Source organism: Grammomys surdaster, unplaced genomic scaffold (genome assembly GCF_004785775.1).
Source record: "Grammomys surdaster isolate TR1022 unplaced genomic scaffold, NIH_TR_1.0 310, whole genome shotgun sequence".
In the NCBI taxonomy this organism is placed as follows: Eukaryota; Metazoa; Chordata; class Mammalia; order Rodentia; family Muridae; genus Grammomys; species Grammomys surdaster.
Window position 1 is genome coordinate 2,372,644 of NW_021604729.1, and position 22,362 is coordinate 2,395,005.

The 22,362-nt window shown below is 46.4% G+C and overlaps 2 protein-coding genes and 1 pseudogene across 4 annotated transcripts in view; all 3 read left to right on the top strand.

Annotated features, from left to right (window-relative positions):
• Polr2g (RNA polymerase II subunit G) overlaps nucleotides 1-2,343 on the top strand; it is a 5,025-nt gene extending 2,682 nt beyond the window's left edge. The window contains exons 4-8 of the mRNA XM_028777509.1: nucleotides 780-830; nucleotides 942-1,007; nucleotides 1,079-1,150; nucleotides 1,624-1,657; nucleotides 2,061-2,343. Of these exons, the coding sequence (XP_028633342.1) occupies nucleotides 780-830; nucleotides 942-1,007; nucleotides 1,079-1,150; nucleotides 1,624-1,657; nucleotides 2,061-2,074 (237 nt within the window). The 3' untranslated portion in view covers nucleotides 2,075-2,343. The remainder of the gene's footprint in view (nucleotides 1-779; nucleotides 831-941; nucleotides 1,008-1,078; nucleotides 1,151-1,623; nucleotides 1,658-2,060) is intronic.
• A 2,692-nt stretch (nucleotides 2,344-5,035) lies between these two features.
• Nucleotides 5,036-5,564, top strand: LOC114629473 (annotated as a pseudogene).
• A 3,348-nt stretch (nucleotides 5,565-8,912) lies between these two features.
• On the top strand, nucleotides 8,913-22,325 carry Taf6l (TATA-box binding protein associated factor 6 like). 3 transcript variants are annotated; one of them, XM_028777423.1, is made up of 12 exons: nucleotides 8,913-9,020; nucleotides 10,098-10,154; nucleotides 11,151-11,310; nucleotides 11,758-11,844; nucleotides 12,435-12,585; nucleotides 12,722-12,772; nucleotides 13,595-13,689; nucleotides 16,482-16,556; nucleotides 16,674-16,894; nucleotides 17,169-17,301; nucleotides 21,295-21,423; nucleotides 21,523-22,325. In XM_028777423.1, exons 2-12 carry the CDS (start codon nucleotides 10,147-10,149, stop codon nucleotides 22,282-22,284), a joined length of 1,872 nt encoding a protein of 623 aa, XP_028633256.1. In that variant the 5' UTR covers nucleotides 8,913-9,020; nucleotides 10,098-10,146; the 3' UTR covers nucleotides 22,285-22,325. The 3 variants fall into 3 exon arrangements, with proteins under 3 accessions (XP_028633256.1, XP_028633258.1, XP_028633257.1); XM_028777424.1 differs by lacking the exon at nucleotides 8,913-9,020 and adding an exon at nucleotides 9,173-9,221; XM_028777425.1 differs by lacking the exon at nucleotides 10,098-10,154 and having other exon boundaries at nucleotides 8,937-9,020.
• Nucleotides 22,326-22,362: the final 37 nt, after the last annotated feature.

Below are 22,362 nucleotides of genomic sequence, written 5' to 3' on the forward strand. Positions count from 1 at the left end.
GGCCTGTGATCGGGAGAGAGGGCCTGGTGTGGTGTTTTAGGCCTGTGGTCGGGAGAGAGGGCCTGGTGTGCTGTTTCAGGCCTGTGATCGGGAGAGAGGGCCTGGTGTGGTGTTTTAGGCCTGTGATTCCTAGCACTTGGGGAGCTGGAATAGGACTGATGGAAGTTTTAAGCTGCTATGGGCTATAGAGTGAGGATCTGGGATATTGTTTGGTGGGTAAAGTGGTTCTTGTGCAAGCATCAGGACCTGAGTTCTGATCCCCAGCATCCTTGTAAAATCCAGGCTTAGTAATATAAGCCTGTAAACGTCTCTACGGAGGAGGATGACAGGGATCACAAGTTCAAGGCCTGCCTGGGCTATATAAAGGAAATGTAAGGTTATGTAGTATAATTTAGTGATACCCTGTCTTAAAGTTAAAAGCTAAGGATTATAGATCAGTGGTTTAGAGCACCTGCTGGCACGATGAGACCTGGGTTTGACTCCCAGCACCTACGTAGTGGCTTCACAAACTTCTGTAACTCCTAATTCTGTAGGATCCCAATACCCAATTCTGGCTTCCATGGGCACTGCATGTGTATGGTGCATAGACACACCTGAGGGCAGAATACTCTCACATGCAAAAATAAGAATAAAAATGTGAAGAAATGAAAGATTACAGAGAGAGAAACAAAAACGGATGCTACAATTTAGACGGTTACAAAACATGAATAATGTGTTCAGAAATCAGAGAAAGGTGCTTCAAAGCAGGGTCACTCATGGATCACTTGTCTCCTTTCCAGGTCGGACTTTTCACAGAGATTGGGCCCATGTCTTGCTTCATCTCTCGACACGTAAGTCTGGGCATGCTGGGTGGAGCCAAGGAAGAGACAGAAACCGGTCCATGACGATCATCTGTTGATGCAGCTGTTGAAGTGCTAACCTTTGTATCACTTTCCTTCTAGTCCATCCCTTCAGAGATGGAGTTTGACCCAAATTCAAACCCTCCTTGTTATAAGACCATGGATGAGGTGAGCGAGTGAGGAGCAGTTGGTGGGAGGGATGATGGTGAGTCTGCTTGACTGCACTGTTCTCTCCACAGGACATTGTGATTCAGCAGGACGATGAGATACGCTTGAAGATTGTAGGGACACGTGTGGACAAGAATGACATTGTAAGTTTCTTGCTTGACTTCTTGTCTTGCCTGTAGCCCAGACTGGCCTGGAACTCTGGAACCTTCTGCCTCAGCCTCCTAAGTAGTAGGATTATAAATAGGCCAGTATCATTTGCAGTTGAGAGCTGTGTGGATTTTGCTTTTCTTTTTTTAGAACATCACTATTTTAGTATTTTGTAAAATTGTATTACTTATATGGATATGTGTTGGGCAAACACACTCGCCACAGTGTGACATTTAGACAGCTTTCAGGTTCTCTCATGCTGCTGTGGATTTTGGGGGTGGAGGTCAGGTCAGCAGGGTTGTGTAGCAAGCTCTTTCACCATCTGCACTGTGTTACTGGCCCAAGAACTGTTGATCTCTTGCAGTTGTTGGGGATTTCTATGCTCTTTTTCCATGAGGAGGGAATGGATGACAGAAGGCTTGGAATCAGGGTGTGGCCTCCTCTCACCTTCCTTTCTTTCCTCCCGCAGTTTGCTATTGGCTCTCTGATGGACGATTACTTGGGTGAGTGCCTGACATGGGTGCTGGGACTATTCTCTGAAGAAGAGATTTGCTGGCAGGGGGAGGTGAGGGGGGGGTGGCTATAGGATTTAATGTCCCAGTCAGAGACATAAGTTCTTATTCTGTTCTCCTGGAAGTCCAGGATACCTGTCCTTAGTCAAATCTTTGACTTTTGGCTGCCTGGGAACTCAGTGTCAGTTTTTTTTTTTTTTTTTTTTTTTTGGTTTTTCAAGACAGGGTTTCTCTGTCTGGGTTGCCCTGGCTGTCCTGGAACTCACTCTGTAGGCTGGGCTCAAATTCAGAAATCCGCCTGCCTCTGCCTCCCAAGTGCTGGGATTACAGGCGTGCGCCACCACCGCCCGGCCTCAGTGTCAGTTTAACTGATGTGTTTTTCCTGATTTCACAGGACTTGTGAGCTGAGTGAGGGAGCCTCCAGCTTTGTTTGGTCCTGATTTAGAAAGTGTGACTTTCCATCTTGAGTTCAGCACCAACTTGACTTTCCTACAAGAGGTTCAATCTGGATACTGTTAGGGAGGCAAGGAAGTGTCCCCAGAACACTTCGGCTGCTTCTTCCAGTTAAACTGTGAGCTCAGACTTTATTCTGTGTTCTAGCCATAAACACGTTGTCCTTGGGTCTCATGAAAATAATGTCCTCCCTGGGTAGGAATTAAAGCTGTTTATTTATTTTAGTTTTGTTTTGGGTTTTTTTTTTTTTTTTTTTTTTTTAAATTGGGCTGGAGCGATGTTTCAGAGGTTAAGAGCACTGACTGCTCTTCCAGAGTTCAAGTCCCAGCAACCACATGGTGGCTCACAACCATCTATAATGAGGTTTGGTGCTGTCTTCTGGCACGAATGCATATATGCAGGCAGAACACTGCATATAACTTAATAATTTATTTATTTTTTTGTTTTAAAAGATGTATTTATTTTATGTATGAGTACACGGTAGCTGTCTTCAGACACACCAGAATGGGCAGGAGATCCCATTACAGATGGTTGTGAGTCATTGTCTTAGTTAGGGTTTTTATTCCTGCACAAAACATCATGAACAAGAAGCAAGTTGGGGAGGAAAGGGTTTATTCAGCTTACACTTCCACATTGCTGTTCATCACCAAAGGAAGTCAGGACTGGAAGCAGGTCAGGAAGCAGGAGCTGATGCAGAGGTCATGGAGGGATGTTACTTACTGGCTTGCTTCCCCTGACTTGCTCAGCTTGGTTCTTATAGAACCCAAGACTACCAGCCCAGGGATCGTACCACCCACAATGGGCCCTCCCACCCATGATCACTAATTGAGAAAATGCCTTACAGCTGGATCTCATGGAGGCATTTCCTCAAGGGAGGCTCCTTTCTTTGTGATATCTTCTGCTGTGTCAACTTGACATACAAAACCAGCCAGTATAATTGACCCCTTGTCAACCTGACACACAAGCACATCACTATTAAGTCTTAACCCTTACTTTCTTCTTTATTCTCAAGATCTAAATAACTTTAAAAGTCCCACAGTCTTTACATATTAAAATTTCAATCCCTTTGAAATATATCTTTTTTAAAAAATTCAAAATCTTTACAGTTCAAAGTCTCTTAATTGTGGGCTGCACTAAAATACTTTCTTACTTCAAGAGGGAAAAATATTGGGGCATAGTCACAAACAAAAGCAGAATCAAACTCGAACTTTCCAATATCTGGGATCCACTCACAATCTTCTGGGCTCCTCCAAGGGCTTGGGTCACTTCTCCAGCCCTGCCCATTGTAGCACACACAGTTTGTCTTCTAGGCTCCAGCTGCCTGTACTCCACTGCTGCTGCTGTTCTTGGTGATCATCCCATGGTACTGGCATCTCCAAAACACTGGTGTCTTCCGCTGCAACTAGGCTTCACTAATACCCTCTCATAGGCTCTCTTCATGGTGTCAAGCCTCAACTCCTTTGCATGACTCCTTCGGTCCTGGGCCATCAGTTGCAAATGAGGCTGCACCTTCACCAATGGCCTTCCTTGGCCTCTCACAGCGTTGAGCTGCAGCTGCTCTTACGACCCTGTCATGCCTCCAAAACCAGTACTACCTGGGTGACTCTTACACATTACCAAGTCCAGCCACAGCATGAGGTACAACCTTGGCTATCTCTGGAACACAGGCTGTTCTGGAGCACAGTTCTGTGCTTTCAGAAAACATTTCTTTCATCTCAATGATGCTGGTCTCTTCTTTTATTTTTATTTTATTTTTATTTTTTTATTTTTTTTTTAGCAGAGAATAGAGTTTATTCAGGGCATGGGGAGGGGAGCCAGGAGGGTAGCAGAGGCAGAGAGAGAGAGAAAGAGAGAGCGCAAAGAAGTAGAGGAGTAGAGGACGGCCATGACCATGTGGAGAGAGGGGAAATGGAAGGGGGAGGGGAGAGGGGACAGAGAGAAGCTGCAGACAAGGGATCAACGTATCAAGAGCTTTTTTGGTTTTTCGAGACAGGGTTTCTCTGTGTAGTCCCTGGCTGTCCTGGAACTCACTCTGTAGACCAGGCTGGCCTTGAACTCAGAGCCTCTGGTTTTGTTTTTTGTTTTGTTTTTGAGACAGGGTTTGAATAGCCCTGGCTGTTCTGGAACCCCAATTCTAGACTAGGCTGGCCTTGAATCCAGAGATAAACCTGCCTCTCCCTCCTGAGTGCTGAGATTAAAGGTGTGTGTCATCACCACCCAGCTGGAACAAGAACTTTATTATCATTGTTATTGTTTGCTTTTGAGATAGGTTCTCATAGAACCTGTGCTAGCCTTCAATTACTGTGTATTCTAGGCTGACTTTGAATTCCGGCTCCTTCAGGATCCACCTTCCAAGTGTAAAGATTGCAGGTTTGTGCCAGCATTCCTGTTTTGTTTTTTAAGGGCCATGTGGTCAGTTGCTCAAGGATTACATCTTACATGATATGTCTCCAGTGTTAATTGTGTTGAATTTCAGAAACTCTTAAAAAGCCGATGCTGCTTGCTGAAGTGAATCACATATGTCTTCCAGCTTAGCTATAGAGAGGTAGAAACAATTGGATAAGTTCTTGGACAGCCAGAGCTACACTGTGATACCCTCTTCGATAATAAATAACATCAGAGACCCTGCCTCCATAATAAATAGTAATAACAGAGACCTTGCCTCAGCAAGAATAACCACAATGGGCTGGGCAGTGGTTATTTTTGGTTAAACCAAAAATAGTGGTTTTTTTACAGTGTTTTTTTATAGTGTTGAGTGTAGACTCAACTTCTTACTTCCTGGGACTGTACCTTGCTGGCCATTGATTTTGTGGCATGTAATTTCCACTATTTAAGTGATAAGTCTTTCCTCATTTTGCATTCAGTGAAGAGAATCTGTAACAGGTGATTGTTTAACCAAAAAAAAGAATAACCACAATGTTAAAAGGTAAATAAGTGAAAGGCTGAAGCTGAAGCATCCAGAATGGAGACTGGAACACAGAGGAAGAAACTGACTTGCTTTCCCACTCCCGCTGCTGCCGAGTGATAGGGAGTCATGCAGAGTGGCCTTCAGGGCAATCCGAGAAAGGCACTGCTGCTGGAGGTGTCATGGACGTCAATACTGCTCTATAAGAGGTGCTAAAGACAGCCCTTACTTATAATGGCCTAGCACGTGGCAAACACGAAACTGCCAAAGCCTTAGACAAGCATCAGGCCCGTCTCTGTGCTTGCATCCAACTGCGATGAGCTTGTGTGTATCAAGCTGGTGGGAGGTGCTTTGTGTCAAGCACCAAATCAACCTAATTATACTTGACAATAAGAAACTGGGGGAATGGGTAGGCCTATGTAAGATCAACTGAGAGGGAAGCCACATAAAGCAGTTGGTTGCAGTTGTGTACTGGTTAAGAACTATGGCAAAGAATCTCGGGTTTATGTCATCAAGGAGTACTTCAAATGCAAGAAATGAATAATTTTTTTTTTGGCTCAAAAAAAAAGAAAAAAAGAAAGAAAAGAAAGAAAGAAATGGATTCTACTATGGTTTTATTCCCTTTGTCTTATCCCCACTCCTGGACAAGGGTTCTGTTGGTTCTCATCAGCCTTTGTGTTGGATTTTGTATTTAAAATGTTCTTAGTTGGAACTGGGTGTAAGCCCACTCCACATAGTGAGATTCTGCCTCAAAAAACAAAAACAAAATGTTGTTAATTGAGATTTTGATAAGATTGTAGGTTCAGGTTACTACCTCCCCCCTACATTTGTTAGACAGGGTCTCACTGTGTGCTGCTAGGTGGGCCTGGGAATCACAGAGATTTTTCTGGCTTCTGCCTTTTGACCTCAGCCTTTGCTGTCGTGCCTGGCTTTGATCTTTTAAAGTCAGCAGTAAGGAAGTCTGAAAGTTATGACTCCATCTGCTACAGTGTGGCCCCAATGCTAATTGGAGAGAAAGGGAGGGAAGATAAGCTCTTTACAGGGTGAAGTGGAAATTTCTTAGGTTTGATCAGGTTGGACACCTGTGTGAGCTCTTATTCAGTTGCCTAGGTGACATGACATATTGCTGAGGACTTTCAGTGTGGGATGCCTGTCCTTGAGACTGGCCATCTGTCTTAGGCATGTGCAATTAGGGATCAAACCTCTGAAAGTGTAAGTCTGTTTATTAAAGACTAGAATTCTTTGTATGTAACAGAGTGCCTTAAGATAAAGTATAGGTAGGACTTGCTAAGGTTACCTGGTTCTGCTCAGAGGCAGTAGGGGCCTTACCCCTGAGCTCAGGCCACTTTAATGATATGATATGGTAGCTTTGTTCTGTGGGTGGAGTGGCTCAGCACAGTGATCCATCCCAGATGGCATCCACAGAAGCCACTTATTTTTACTGTGGTAATGTCGATCTCATTACTGCCTTCCTGAGCACCTGCCTCTGCCCCAGTTGAGAGTAAATAAACCCCAGACAGATTATATACAGCTTTACTAGATTTGATAGTACCTGGCCAGGTCTGGGCCTTTATCCATCCTCCCCTGCCTCCAAGTGGCCAATAGTTGACCAGACACATCAATGTGAGCAGCCCAAATGCTACTGACTGAGCTGATAAATTAAGACCTCTGGGAACGGCCTCTTTCATAGGTGGACAGATACTTCAGTGTTCAAGCATGGAAACCACACCAAATGTCAATATAACTGGGAGAGACTCAGCAGGGTCAGTATCCGCAAGTGGTGTTGCCATGGCAACCCCAGTTCCATCCATCTGGCTTTTTTCTTTTTTCTTTTCTTTTTTTTAAGCTCAGTCCTAGAAGTTTTTCTTTTCCAAGTGGCACCACCAGCAGCAGTATCAAAACCTCAAAGAAAGAGGGTGAATGTATATGGCCATGTTCTCATGCAGGAAGCTCCTTTCTGGAATTAAAAAATAAGGACTGGAGAGAAAGCTCAGTGGTTAAGAGCTCCTGTTGCTCTTAACAGGACCTGAGTTCAATTACCCTCATAACCACCTGTCTCCAGGGGATCCAGCTACTCTGGCTTCCTTGAGCACAGTCTGTGCTCATGTGCACACATACATACCTACAAATAAAAAATAATAGTAAATAAATCTTGGGGCTGGAGAGATGGCTCAGGAGGTAAAGAGTACCTGCTCTTGCAGAGCACCAGTCTCAGGGGATCCAATGCCCTCTTCTGACTTCTTTGAGCACCAGGCACATGTATAGTGCACAGATATGCATGCAGCAAAACATACATATAAAACAAATCCTTAAAAGTTTTAAATTAAAATTATTCTTTAGATGCTGGAGAGATGGCTCAGAGATTAAGAGCACGTACTGATCTTTCAGAAGATCAGCGTTCAATTCCTGGCCCCCACAAGCAGCTCACAACTGTACTCCTGTTTCAGGGAATTCTATATCCTCACACATACAGTCAAAACACCAGTGTCGCAGCAGTGTAGTGGCTATTCCTGTTGTCAACTTGACTATATCTGGAATGAACTGCAATCCAGAATTGGAAGGCTCACCTGTGATCCTGATCTTGAGGCTGGGAGATACAGGTTTCTGACCTAGGCCTTTGCATGGAGATCTTGTTTTTTGAGATAGGGTTTCTCTGTGTAGTCCTTGCTGTCCTGGAACTCACTCTGTAGACCAGGCTGGCCTCTAACTCAGAAATCTGCCTGCCTCTGCTTCCCAAGTGCTGGGATTAAAGGCGTGAGCCACCACTGCCCAGCAGGCATGGAGATGTTGAGTCATGGTGGCTATGAAACCCAGGAGACTAAGGCAAGGGGAATCTCTATGAGTTCAAGGTCATCTGGGACAAAGCAAGTCCCAAATCGGTGTGGTGGTACAGACCTTTAATCTGGGCCACTTCTGCTGAAGACCTACAAGAACACTGGAAGAAGGAAGATTTTTCTCTTCTTCAGCTGGTTGCCTTGTGGGACTGAACAACCGCTAGATCCTTGGACTTCCATTCACAGCTGTTGCTGACCATTGTTGGGGAGTTGGACTACAGACTATAAGTCATCAACAAATTCCCTTTCTATATAGAGACTGCCCATAAGTTCTGTGACTCTAGAGAACCCTAATACAACCAGTGTATATAAAATAAAAATAAAGTATAAAGAGCACCTGGGACGTAGCTCAGTGGTAGAACATTTATCTATCAGATGCAAAGCTGTGGGTTTGAACACCTAAACCACAGTAAATAAATTTTACTTTCTTAGGGTTTCCTATATCCCAGGTTAGCCTTAAACTTGATATGTAGCCAAGGATAATATTGAACTTCTGATCCTCCCACTTTCATCCCCCAAGTGCTGGCTAGTTCATGTCCTGCAAGTACTAGACAAGCATGTTACCAAGTGAGCTGTATCCAGCTTTACACAGGACAGGTGAAATGGCGAAGACCAAGTAAAGGAGCTTGTTGCTGAAGCCGGACCACCTGAGTTCCATTGTTGGTGCCTACACGGTGGAACCAGAGCATTAACTCCTCAAAGTTGTCCTCTTATTTGCAAGTACATGCACACACACAAAGAATTAAACTTTTTTTTAAGATCAGAAAGTGGAAAGCGGTGTGTAGCACACGCCTTCGATCCCAGCACTCTGGAAGCAGAGGAAGTCCTATGAGTCCAAGGCCAGCTTGTTTTACGGGCTGACTTCTAATTTAGTGTAAACCAAGGAACACACACCTGTTAGCTAACCAACAAGAGCTGTTGCTTTAAGAGGCACCACTCACGTGACCAACGACGCCTTGGTGCCTTTACCGCACATTCACACTGACCAATCTTGAGGTGGAACGCCTTTTTGGTGGGCGGAAAACTCAGTAGACGGCCACTGATTGGCTTCGCGTATGGAGGGCGGAGCCTGGGCGCCGAGAGAGGGAATTACCGTGAGCCGGTGAGTGGAAGCAGCCGCCGCCTCCCCGGGCAGGCACCCTCCCAACGCCGGAGTCTGCAGGTGAGCAGGTCTTGCTCGGACCCAGGGATCGCCTCCCGCGGTGGGCTGCTCACCAGCCTCGGAGCCCGCGGGGTCCGCCCCCTTCACCGAGCACGTGACACAAGTTCTGTAACCCCTGACCTCCCTACTCGACCCCACGCCCTCTGGATCTGGGATGGAGGAAGGTTGGTGGGAGGATGCGCAACCTAGAAGCTCTTGGAGGTCGGTTCCCACGCCTCCTAGTCTGGAGGACTTGGAAGTGAGGGTGTGCCGGACAGGAGACTAAGGAGTAAGAGACCTTGGTCACAGACCGGATTTTGTGAGGTCTCAACGGAAACCTAATAGAGAAACTCCCTTCTGGCTTTCCACTTGTTCAACACCGAATGCTTCCATTTTACAGATGGGGAAACTGAAGCGTACTCATCCAGTAGTGAGTCTAGTGGTGGGAGTTCAAATCTTTGGGCTACAAAGCCAGGCCTAGTTCAAACAAGCCTACTGCTGATGAATCTATTATCCTGAGTTAAATTACAGTGGTTTGAGACCCTGCAGTCTAATTACCCAGTGCTTAGTGTTTGGTCTTGGAGAATTCAGGTAACCTCTCTGAGCTAAGACTTCCTTGGTTTTGTGAAATGGACAAATGTATACAGTTGTATATCTCATTGTTAGTGAGGATAGGATGAGGTCATATAGAATGTTGCTAGCTGGAAGCCACGGGCATGTTTAGAAAAATAACTGGGCTGGAGAGATGGCTGAACAGTTGGCTACTCTTCCGGAGGACCCAGGTTAAATTCTCAGCACCCTCATGGGTGATCACAACTGTCTGTAACTCCAGTTCCAGGGACCTAGCACCCTCACACAGACAAATACATGCAGACAAAACACCAGTGCATATAAAAGTGAATAAATCTTAAAAAAAAAAAAAAAGGAAAAGCTACTCATGGTCAGAAGTACTGACCCATGTCCTTAATTTTACACTCAGGGGTAGGGTGGGGCAGAGGCAGAAAGATCTCTTGTGAGTTGGAGGTCAGCCTAGTCTAGGGACTAAGTTCTAGGACTGGAAAACAAAGAACTACTATCCTTTTTTTTTTTTTTTTCCAGCAAGTGTTAATGAGGGCATAGTATGTGCTGACCTTGCTGGAGGCCTGGGATGCAAAGGTGAGCCTACAGAGCCTACAGACTGGGGTCTTTGCTGTTGTGCAGCTTACAGTTTACTGTGGAACCTCATGCTGATCCCCTGGCACCACTTTAAAAAGGATGGGGTTGATTGTAATGACCTGTGTTGTGTAGTTACAGATTATTGGAACCTCAGGTGTCATACGTGCTAGGAAAGCTCTCTGCCACAGAGCTGTGTCTTCAGACGGGTTTCTCTGTGCATCCCAGACTGCCCTGGAACTTATTCTATAGACTAGGCTGAACTCAGAGACCCACCAGCTTTTACATCCTCAGTGCTGGGATTAAAGGTGTGTGCCACCACTGCCCAGCTCCAGCCTTCTTTTTAGATTTTATTTTGAGATAGTCTGAATTGTTAGGTAACCTTGAACTCACTTCATAGTTCAGGTGGACTTTGAACTATTATTTATCCTCCTGCCTCATAACTGAAGACAAAGGACAAAGACAGGTATACAATCTGGGAAGATCTCCCTGATATTGAAACAGGGATCTGAAGGAGGAGGGAGTAGGTGATAGGTCACTGAGTCAAAGAGATTTGGAGAGAACAAAGAAGGGGCAGAAGAAACAGAATGGCCTGAAATAAGGAGATAAAGGTGGCCATGGGTGGAAGTCTAGAACACAAGAGAAGAAACAGTAAGGTTTTGTAGACAGATGCTGGAAAGGCACATGCATAGCCTTCCCAGCATGGGCCAGTATCTTTCTTTATTACAAAAGCAACAGGAATCACTGGGAGGATGGCTATGAAGGCTGTGTGGGTTGCACATTGGTTTTGGAGATAAAGAATGATGAACCCTTCCTGGGATCCTGGGAGCATTCCTGGGTGGGTCATTTTGGACCTGGGCTGAGCTGAGCCTCGGGGCTCCTGCTTTGTGGCTTATAAAACAAGAAAAGCAGGCATGGTTGAAATTCTCTTGCCTTCCTCGCCCTTGGAGGAATTTCAGAGCTACTGAGCAGCTTTTCAACCTTCTTTCCCACTTGCAGCTCCACCGGGGCCATGTCAGAAAGAGAAGAGAGGAGATTTGTGGAGATCCCTCGGGAGTCAGTCCGGCTCATGGCAGAGAGCACAGGGCTGGAGCTGAGTGACGAGGTGGCCGCTTTACTCGCTGAAGATGTGTGTTACCGTCTCCGAGAGGCCACCCAGGTGTGCTGCTCTCAGTTCCCCTCACTCCTTCCCCCTATAGTCTTCCCTGTTACCTCTTCCCACACTGACATGCTCAGCAAATATATGTCAGGTACCTTGTGCTTTGAGGTCAGAAGACAGTCTACGCGTGTGCCTTTTAAAGAGCTTCTTTCTAGCTGGTGAGGTGAATAGAAAAGAACATTTGCTGGGCATTTTCTCATGACACTTTCTCACAGTGTCCTGCTGCCTAGGCAGAATAGATGGATAGTGACACTCTGCACATGAGACACTGAGGCACACAGTGGGGTCATGACCTGCGAATTGTGTACAAAAGCTGAGCTGGAAATGCAGGCTTTCTGATTGCTGCTGTAGGGTTCTCTTTGTCTTTTCAATCTAGCCCGTTTCTCTTGTGGGTTCCCACATTTGCTCCCTGCCCCCTGATTCTGGATTCCATTCCTCTCCTCCCAGAATAGCTCTCAGTTCATGAAACACACCAAGAGAAGGAAGCTGACGGTGGAGGACTTCAACAGAGCTCTCAGGTGGAGCAGTGTGGAGGTCAGTGGAGTATGGCCAGAGAGGTCCCAGGGGATGTGAAACCACCTCTCCCGTTCAGATCAGGGCTGGCAGTGTGGTGAGACATAGGGAGAAACACAATGCAGCAGGCCAGGCATTGGACCCAAAGAGTGCAAAGGCCCATGGGTTCCTGGAGGTGGGGGAAGGCTTCAAAAAAATAGGCAGAGCTTGAGCCAGGCCTTAAAAAGTGCTGAGGAAAATGAGCTTGAAGAAATAAAAAGACATGCTAGGTAAGGGGAGACAGCCTGAAGAAACATGGGGATGTTAACCTGTCTTTGTATAGCTCTGGGGTGAGAAGTTGAGGGAGGAAGGTAGTATGTTTTGAGAATTGTTTGTGTGTGGACGGGAGACACTGGCACCTTAGCAGTGAGCATAGAACCCTTAGAGTTATGTGAGGAAAGACATCATATAACCTTGACCCAGTGAGTCACAGATAGCTCTGCTCCCTAGGCATCTCTCGGTTCTGGGGATGTCTGGACTACCCTTTAGCACAGGCTTCCTGCCCCAATCAGGAGAGCCACATCCTGGCTCTTGTTCTGAATTCACCCTGCTTGTCATTTCTTTCTCCTCAGGCTGTGTGTGGCTATGGGTCCCAGGAGGCATTGCCCTTGCGCCCCGCAAGGGAGGGTGAACTCTACTTTCCAGAGGATCGAGAAGTGAACCTGGTGGAGCTGGCACTGGCCACCAACATCCCCAAGGGCTGTGCAGAGACAGCTGTCAGAGGTGGCTGCTAGGGTCCTTCTCAGGGTTCGGACAGAAATTGGATGGTCTGGGTGGTGCTCGTGGGCCAGCTTTCATATAGGGCAGAGTGTGGAGGGGTAAATCCCAACTAACATTCATCTACATCATTTGATTCTAGTTCATGTCTCCTATCTGGATGGCAAAGGAAACCTGGCACCTCAGGGATCAGGTAAGGCAGTGTAGAGAATGGGCTGTCTGGAAGAGCTCTATAGGAGTGAGGGGCCTCTGTGTGCCTTTTGCTCTGCATCTTACAAGCATGTATGGGTCCCTGCTGTGTTCTAAAGGGACAAAGGTCCTTGTCCAGAAGGCTTATGGTTACAGGTAGAATCCTGACTCGTTACCATTCATTATGTTGGAGGTCAAGACAGAAGTCTGGGTTGCATGCTGAGGTCCCCGAGAAGTTTCTTTTTTTTTTTTTTTGGTTTTTTTTTTTTTTTTTTTTTTTTTGGTTTTTCGAGACAGGGTTTCTCTGTGTAGCCCTGGCTGTCCTGGAACTCACTTGGTAGACCAGGCTAGCCTCAAACTCTCGAACTCAGAAATCCGCCTGCCTCTGCCTCCCAAGTGCTGGAATTAAAGGCGTGCGCCACCACCGCCCGGCTTCTTTTTGGTTTTTCAAGACAGGGTTTCTCTGTGTAGCTCTGGCTGTCCTGAAACTCACTCTGTAGACCAGGCTAGCCTTGAACTCAGAAACCCACCTGCCTCTCCCCGAAAATTTTCCAGGATATACTGAGCCGAGTTTCAGAGAGCCTGAGGCTTGTCCACTGTGAGCTTGGGAGCTGAGAAGGAATCAGGGGGAGAGGGTGGGTGGGAGTCGGTAGAGCTGTGACCCATGGGACCTACGTGATCAGAGAGAGTGCAGCTGGAGCATGTGTCGGTTTGTTCTGCTTGGATGGGTTCCTTGTGGGTGGGTGTAGCTCTGGTTGGAGGACAGCAGCTTCCAGAAGGCTAGTCTTCCATCTGTGACTCCATCTTCCTTCCTATCTCCTCACAGTGCCCAGTGCAGTGTCTTCACTGACAGATGACCTGCTCAAATACTACCAACAAGTGACCCGGGCTGTACTGGGCGATGACCCCCAGCTGATGAAGGTGAACGAGTGAGCCTGACTAGGCATAAAATCAGTTTTAAATCTTGAGATATCTTCAGCTACCTAGTTCCTATCCTCCATAGGTGAACTAGTTACTGTGGTAAAACCTGTTCTCCAGTGGTGTGTGTGCTCTGAGTGGCCTCCTGCGGTGCCAGTCCTGACTCCTTTATGCTAGAAGAAGAGTAGAAACCCTTCTTCCATGAGCAATGGGCAGCACAGCAAGTGCTTCTAATGATCGTGTTCCCGTGCCTTCATTTGGATTTCCTTTTTTTTTTTTTTGGATGTCCATTGATCTGAAACCAATTGAGGCATTTATTTATCTGCACTTGGTAAGGAAAGGAGAAGAAATAGTGGTCCAGGTCAGGTGCCCCTAGGTGCTCAGCCTGGCATGTTCTGCAGACTTAGTTCCTGGGCTGGTAGCTGCTGTTATTTGTTTAACCCCTGGATACCACCCATGGTCTCTTTTTTTCTGCCCATGGCCAGATGAGAACTATGGTTTCCTCAGTCAGATTACCTTTCTGTGGATGGTTTAGAGCCTCCACCTTCACATATCTAGCTGCTGCTATTTTGCTTAAAAAACTAGAAACATTGTCAGCATCCATTTCTGTCTCCAGAGCTTGGCTGGTGGGCTACCCAGTGCACTGATTACTGATTAGCATGTGCAAAAGCTGGGATTGGAGTCCCAGCATTCAGAAGCAGGCATGGTGTCCTGGGCCTCTAATACCAGCACTGGCTAGAAGATTGCAGGGTTGAGGCTGAGCTGTGGGCTACTTTGTAAGACCCTGTCACAGTAGACAACAAACCCAAGGAAACAAAAAGTTAGTTCTTGCTTTGCTTCTTACTCCCCTGTAGCAAGCAGCTGTAGGCCTGGAAGCTGAGTCCCTCTTCACTTTCAGATCCTTCTCTAGAGGGCCTGCAGGGTCCAAGTCATAGCAGTTTATGGATGAGGGGGTTTCTATGGTTGGTTTATGTTTTTTGAGACAGGGTCTCTCTATGTAGGTTGGCCTGGAACTCTCTATGTAGGCTTAGCTGACCATGAACTCTAAGAGGTCAGCTTGCCTCCTTCCCTGGAGCTCTAGGGTTAAAGGGCACCACACGCTGTTTGCTTTTTTCTTTTCTTTTTGTTTTTGGTTTTTGGTTTTTGGTTTTGTTTCTTGAGACAGGGTTTCTCTGTGTATCTCTGGCTGTCTTGAAACTCACTCTGTAGACCAGGCTGGCCTCGAACTCTGAAATCCACCTGCCTCTGTCTCCCAAGTGCTGGGATCAAAGGCGTGCGCCACCACCGCCCGGCCAAGATGGGTTTTTTGTTTGTTTGTTTGTTTTTTTGGTTGTCCTAAAAATTGCTCTGTAGACCAGGCTGACCTTGAACTCACAGAGATCCTCCTACCTTTGCCTCCTCCTGAATTCAGGGATTAATGAAATATGCCACCAACGCCTAGCTGCTTTTTAAAGAACTACCTATTTTTTATTTGATGTGTATGAGTGTTTTGCCTACATGCATGTAACTGCATCATCTCTGTTCGGTGCCGGTGGAAGTCAGAAGAGGGAGTGTGTCCCCTACAACTGCAGTTACAGACAGTTGTAAGCTGTTAGGTGAGAGCTGGGGACTGAGCCCTGCTCCTCTGTAAGAACAGCAATTGCTCTTAATGCTCTTAACTGCTGAGCCATCTTTCTAGCCCTGAATGAAGTTTTGTTTTTACTGTAAAAAAATGTCTTCTGCTTATAAAAATAATACCAGTGTATAGTTATTATGGAGCTACCTATACTATAAGCACACAGTCTTCTGCCCACTCACTCTGTTCCTATTACACGTTACTATTACTTTAATGTAAGCATAAGTGATACCTGGCTTGACAGCTTACCTTTTTTTTTCCTTGGGTTTGGTTTTGTTTGAGACAAGGGTTAGTTTTAGTCTTGCAGTGTAACCTTAGGCCTGAAACTCACTATGGTAGCTGAGGCTGGCCTCAGATTTGCAGCAGTCTTTGTGTCTCAGCCTCTCAAGTGCTTCACAGGCCTTGGCCACCAAGCCAAACCTACAGCTTTTTCTTAGTTAAAAATATGTTGACTAACTAGGCATGGTGGCGAATATCAGTAATCCTAGCACTTAGGAAACGGGAAGCAGGGTGATGAGAAGTTCAAGGCTGTCCTCTGCTATGTAAGTAAAGTCTACATCAGATCCTATCTCAAAAAAACAAAACAAAAAACCCCAAAACCCAAACATTTGCTCTCACACTTGTACACGCTGTGGCACATGTGTGAAGGTAAGAAAAAACACTTTTGAGTGTGATGGTGGTGGCACATGCCTTTTGTTCCAGCACTTGGGAGGCAGGGGCAGGCAGATCTCCGTGAGTTCAAAGCCAGCCTGTTCTACAGAGTTGAGTTCCAGGACAGCTGGGACTGTTACACAGAGAAACCCTGTCTCCAGGAAACACTTGGTAGCTCTCTTCTACTTTCACCTGGCTTCTGAGATTTGAACTTAGGGTGAAGGCCTTGTGCAACATGTACTTTTACCAAACTGAACAATCTCACTGTCCCCACCTTTTTTCGTTTGGAAAGAGGGTCATGCTTTCTTTAGACTGGTCCTCCACCTGCCTCCTGTGCCACACCTAGCCTTGTGTTCACTTTTTAAAAATTTTTAACAGATGGTACTGTTCTTATCTGTGTCTGGGTTTCTTAAGGTTAAAACCAGTGGGATTTCTGAATCAGGGCATGAATATTTAACATGGTAACACATGGGTCCTAAACCAGTCTCCAGAGTGGTGGCTTTTCTTTTATTGAGGTGGTTCCTTTCAGGTTGCTCTCCAGGACCTGCAGACAAACTCCAAGATTGCAGCACTCCTGCCTTACTTTGTTTATGTGGTCAGTGGGGTAAGTGACCAATTTTCTAGTGAAGATGACCCTTCTCTGTTTAGGGCTTATAGCAGATGCTGTCAGAATCGCAAGCTCCTCTCTCTGTCTCCCTAAGCCACCCACTCCTACCAACAGGTAAAATCTGTAAGCCACGACCTGGAGCAGCTGCACCGACTACTGCAGGTAGCACGGAGCCTGATACGGAACCCACACCTGTGCTTGGGGCCCTATGTCCGATCCCTGGTGGGCAGCGTGCTTTACTGTGTCTTGGAGCCACTGGCCGCCTCCATCAACCCTTTGAATGACCACTGGACTCTGCGAGATGGGGCTGCCCTTCTACTCAGCCACATCTTCTGGTAGCCACTGGGTTCAAGCTGAACAGAGGGCGGGATAGCTTACAGAGTTGATTGGGTTGTGGTAGGGAGCTTTTAGATTAAATATTAAGTTTGGACCTCTTAGAGCCCCCTAGCCGGCGTGCCATGGTACAGTTACAAATATACCAAGATATTAGTCTTTTGTCCCTTGGATCCCGGGTCATTCACACCTGGCAGCCTGTCTCAGAGAGGTCTACAAATGCTCAACTCCTTATGTGTGATGCTTCATTCTCATTCCTGACTGTTGCTCCCACAGGACTCATGGAGACCTTGTAAGTGGCCTCTATCAGCAGATTCTGCTCTCCCTGCAGAAGGTCCTGACAGACCCTGTTCGGCCTCTCTGTTCTCATTATGGGGCAGTGGTAGGACTGCATGCTCTAGGCTGGAAGGTGAGGACTCTGGCTTTCTCACAGATCTTTGAGAGTGGCTAAAGTGTTAGAAAAATATCATGTGTATTTTATTGTAAAAGTGGTATGTGTTTGATGCTGCCATGTTGAGACCTTGCCTTAGGCCAGGTTTATTATATACCTTCCTTGACAGTCTATATATGTAAATGTGTTATCCCTTCAGAACTTGTTTTTTTTTTTTAAAAAAAAAAATTCCTGCCCATTTCATAGCACCATGTTAGGAAATACCCTCAGTTTCATTGTCTCTCTCCTTTTCTCTTTGGGTTTTCATTTATTTGAGACAGTGCTTGTTTTTAACCCCTTACTGGCCTGCATCAGTTTGTGATCTTCCTGCTTTAGGCACCACATAGCATCAGTTTCTGTTGTATATCTTATAGCAAATAGAAACCTAGCATCCATAGAAATCATCAAACTATTAATGTGTCTTTTTTGTTTTGTTTTTCGAGACAGGGTTTCTCTGTATAGCCTTGGCTGTCCTGGAACTCACTTTGTAGACTAGGCTGGCCTCGAACTCAGAAATCTACCTGTCTCTGCCTCCCAAGTGCTAGGATTAAAGGCATGTGCCACCACTGCCTGGCCTATTAATGTGTCTTAATTCTGTTAAATGACTATATCCACTGAGCCACTCTTTGATACTTGGAATAATTCTATTTGTTTCATTTTAACTTAAATATACATATACATATATATATATGTATATTTAAAGGTTTTGGGGAAATATATCAAGTGATCTTGACTGTGTCATATTTCCATTTTTTTAAGTCCTCAGTCTTGGGTGCTTTCATAATTGTCCTAAGGAGAACCAACACAGTTTATTTCTGCAGTGCTGGCTGTCAAGGGGTCTTGTTGACCTTGGCCAGTACTCTGCACCATGCCCCTCACCTCCCACACCATCATCCCTTTTGTTATGTTTCTTCCAGAATTCTTGCTGTGATGCTGCTATAGTGGTGTCTTCTTGGATTGGTCCTTGTTGGTGTGCAGACGTGTAGTTGGTGTGTGTGTCTTAAGCTCAGGGACAGTTTTAGTTTAAAAGAAAACATCTTAGGGCTGGCAAGCTGTAAGTCTAAGAAGCTGCCCAGAGGTAGAAGTTGAAGGAAAGAAGGGAAAAAGCCATCTCATTTGAGCTAAACAGGAGAGGGGTAGGTAGCCACAAGGTGGGTGAGGAGAAGAGTTTAAAAGAAGGGATGAGAAAATGCATCTAAAAATAAGAGATAAACTAAAAAACAAAATCCCTTCCACCCCCAAAAAAGCTTTTTGCCATATGCCTTTAATCCCAGCAGAAGCAGGCAGATCTCTGAGTTTGAGGCTGGCCTGTTCTACAGAGTGAATTCCAGGACAGCCAGGGTTACACAGAGAAACCTTCTTCAGCCCCTGACCTGTATCTCCACTGCTGGGATTAAAGACTTGAGCCATCATGCCTGGCTTTGCAAAAACAAAAACCCAGGACTTTGAATGTAGCCTAGACTGGTCTCAAATTTGTAGTTAAACTCCTGTCTGGGAAAAAAACAACAAAAACAAGAAAAAGAAACATAGGTTTCTGTTGGATCAAACTAGACTTTTATGTGCTGATTTATCCCAGGCTGGCCTTGGACTTGCTCTGTAGCTGAAGGTGACCTTGAACCTCCTCCCACCTCCTGAATGATGGCATGCTAGGGTTAAAAGCATGAACCATCACATCCAGTTTATGCAGTGTTGGGATCAAATCTAGCACTTAGAGCATGTTGGCCAACCACTCAACCAACTGAGCTACATTTCAGCTCCTTTTGAAACAAAATCGTTATTAAGTGCATGATGTGTGTGCATAGGAATGTTTGCCATAATACATTCGTGGAGAGTGAGTTTTCTCTTAACTTTACTGGGTTCAAAGGCATTGAACTCGGGTCACAAGGCTTGTACAGCGAGTATATTTACACAGTGAACCATCTTGCTGGGCCCCCCTCAAATGCTTTTTTTGTTGTTTTATCTTATTAGAGGCTTTTTTTTTAAAAAGATCTTTTTTTTTTTTAATGTGTATTGGTGTTTTGCCTACATATATGTCTGTGTGAGGGCATTGGTCCCTTAGAACTGACAGTTGTAAGCTGCTTCATAGTTGCTGGGAATTGAACCCAAGTCCTCTGCAAGAGCAGCCAGTGCTCTTACCACAGAGTCTTTATCTCCAGCCCTTTACTATTGGTTTTCTAAACAGAGTTTCTCTGTCTGTGTAGCTCTAGCTGACCTGAACTTGCTCTGTGGACCAGGCTAGCCTCAAGAACTTAAGAGATTCAATTGCCTCCTCTGGGATACCTTTCCCATCCCCCACCCCTACCCACAAATGGTGGGATTAAAGGTTTGAGCCACTATGCTTAACTTTTTAAAAACAAAAATAGAGACTTAAAATGAAGCCCAGGCTGGCCTCACATTTGGAATCAAGCTCGTAAATGCTAGAGTTAAAGACCTGCACCTCAATATCTAGTTGATTTACTGTTATATGATTAGGATAGCTTTTCTTTCTTTTTTTTCCACCAAGTGCACTTTATTGAATACACTGTGGACAGATAAGTGAAGGTAGTATTTACACACGCATAGGGTAAAGGGTCAAGGCCTCAGCCTAAGGGGAGGGCCAGATGTGGACCGTGCAACTCGGGGCAGCTAGAATACAGAATGTGTCACTCTTTGTGAAAAGGTCTGCAAGACTACCACAGAGGTGGTAGAGAAAACAATGATGCAGATAATGACCATGAGGATGCTGAGGACCAGGGAGCTGATGTTCAGGCACTTGGCAGTGGAGGCGTAGGCCTGGGCTCCAGTCACATTGCCCACCATCTTTCTGACCCTGGACTTCACAGAGTAGGTATAGGCAATGAAGCCCAGGCAGCAGGCATTGAAGAAGAGTGCTTTGAACAGGGACTAGACCACATGGTCAGGCACAGAGACCTCTCTGGGCATGTTGATCACGGTGGTTCTCACAACAGCTGAGTTGTTGGGTTCCCCCAGCTCAGTCACCCTGTACTCCTCTTTGATTGTCTCATAGCTTGGAGGAAGTCTGGCATTGGTGGGCAAGAAGGCTTGAGAATTGGCTCATGGTATTGACTCTGGAATAATCACCTTGTCTGGAGGATGGGTGTAAGATAGCTTTTCTGAGTGTATATTAATGTCTGCAAATTTTGACAGGATGTTTTGGTGTCTTTCATAGTTATTTAAAATGTAATCCCTATTTCTTTCAACATTTTTCCTAGGAGTTTGACAGTTGGTCAGCATTTTCAAATGTTCATGCTCTGGATGAGTGATTCAAGTCTACCTTATATGTCAAAGCCCATCTCTAATGTCATCGTCTTTGTTTAGACATGCTTTGCCCCCAGATGATTACACAATTTAAAACTGTACAAAGTCATGTGTGGTGGGGTATACTGCCTATAATCCCAGAGTTTGGGGAGCTAAAGAAAGGGAATTCAAGGCCCAGTCTGGGCTCCCAGTATTGTTTTTTTTTTTTTTTTTGGTTTTTCGAGACAGGGTTTCTCTGTATAGCCCGGGCTGTCCTGGAACTCACTCTGTAGACCAGGCTGGCCTCGAACTCAGAAATCCGCCTGCCTCTGCCTCCCAAGTGCTAGGATTAAAGGCGTGCGCCACCACCGCCCGGCGCTCCCCAGTATTGTTTTTATGTGTGTGGTCTGAACTCAGCTCTAACTTTTCAAATGAGAACACCACTTCCTTGCTAATTTTATTTACCAGCAGTCTGCAAAAATTATGCCTCATTAACTCATAGTAAATGCTAGTAATGGGGCTTTTTTATATTGTGTTTGTATGTTTTTATCCCTATGCTTACCAAAAGCTTATACATACAGTAGATCTCAGAGATATTGGGATATCTCAATAAGGAAATAAAGGAAATAGAGGACTGAGCCCTGTCAAAAATCGTGTGGATCTTTTGTGGGAAAGGGTACTCAAGAAGGCATATGGAACAAGGTTGCTTAACTGCATTCCTTCTTCACGTTCTAGGCAGTGGAACGAGTCCTCTACCCACATCTGCCTACTTACTGGACAAACTTGCAGGCTGTGCTGGATGACTATTCCGTATCTAATGCCCAGGTCAAAGCAGATGGGCACAAGGTGTATGGAGCTATTCTGGTGAGTTACCAGTCCCAGCTTCTCTTTCCTGCAGGAACTTAGCAGATTTACTTTGAGATGGCTCCTGGGCTCAGGTTCCTCTTAGCTCTTTGTTTACAGGTGGCCGTAGAGCGACTACTAAAGATGAAAGCTCAGGCAGCAGAGCCCAACCGCGGTGGCCTAGGCCAGAGAGGGTACCGACCTGCGGAGGACCTGCCTTGGGACAGCCTTCTCCTACAAGAGTCTCCCCCAGGGGGCAGCTCCGAAACAGGTTTTGGGTCTGGTCTCCTGCTGCCGTCAGGGGGTGCAGGACCAGAGGACCCTTCTTCCTTGACCCTGGCAGACATCTACCGTGAGCTATACTCCTTCTTTGGTGACAGCTTGGCCACCCGCTTTGGCACTGGCCAGCCTGCTCCCACTGCCCCACGACCGCCGGGAGACAAGAAGGAGCCTGCGGCTGCCCCAGATTCCGTGCGGAAAATGCCGCAGCTGACTGCCAGCGCGGTGGTCAGCCCTCAGGGTGACGAAAGCCCGTGCAGTGGGACCCTCGCCGCCGCCAACGCCGCCTTGGAGAGCAGGCCGCTGCCCCGTGTACACAGGGCGCGGGGCGCTCCTCGTCAGCAGGGTCCCGGCGTGGGAACGCGAGACGTCTTCCAGAAGAGCCGCTTCGCGCCCCGTGGCGCCCCTCACTTCCGCTTTATAATCGCAGGGCGTCAGGCCGGGCGGCGGTGCCGTGGGCGCCTCTTTCAGACTGCTTTTCCTGCACCCTATGGGCCCAGCCCCGCGTCCCGCTACGTGCAAAAGTTGCCCATGATCGGCCGCACTGGTCGCCCGGCCCGCCGCTGGGCGCTCTCAGACTACTCGCTGTACCTGCCTCTGTGAGGCTGGCTGCTGCGCCTCCGAGAATAAATCCGCACCTGGAAGTGACGTGTCTGTGCTCGTGGGCGGGGCTTGGGCGAT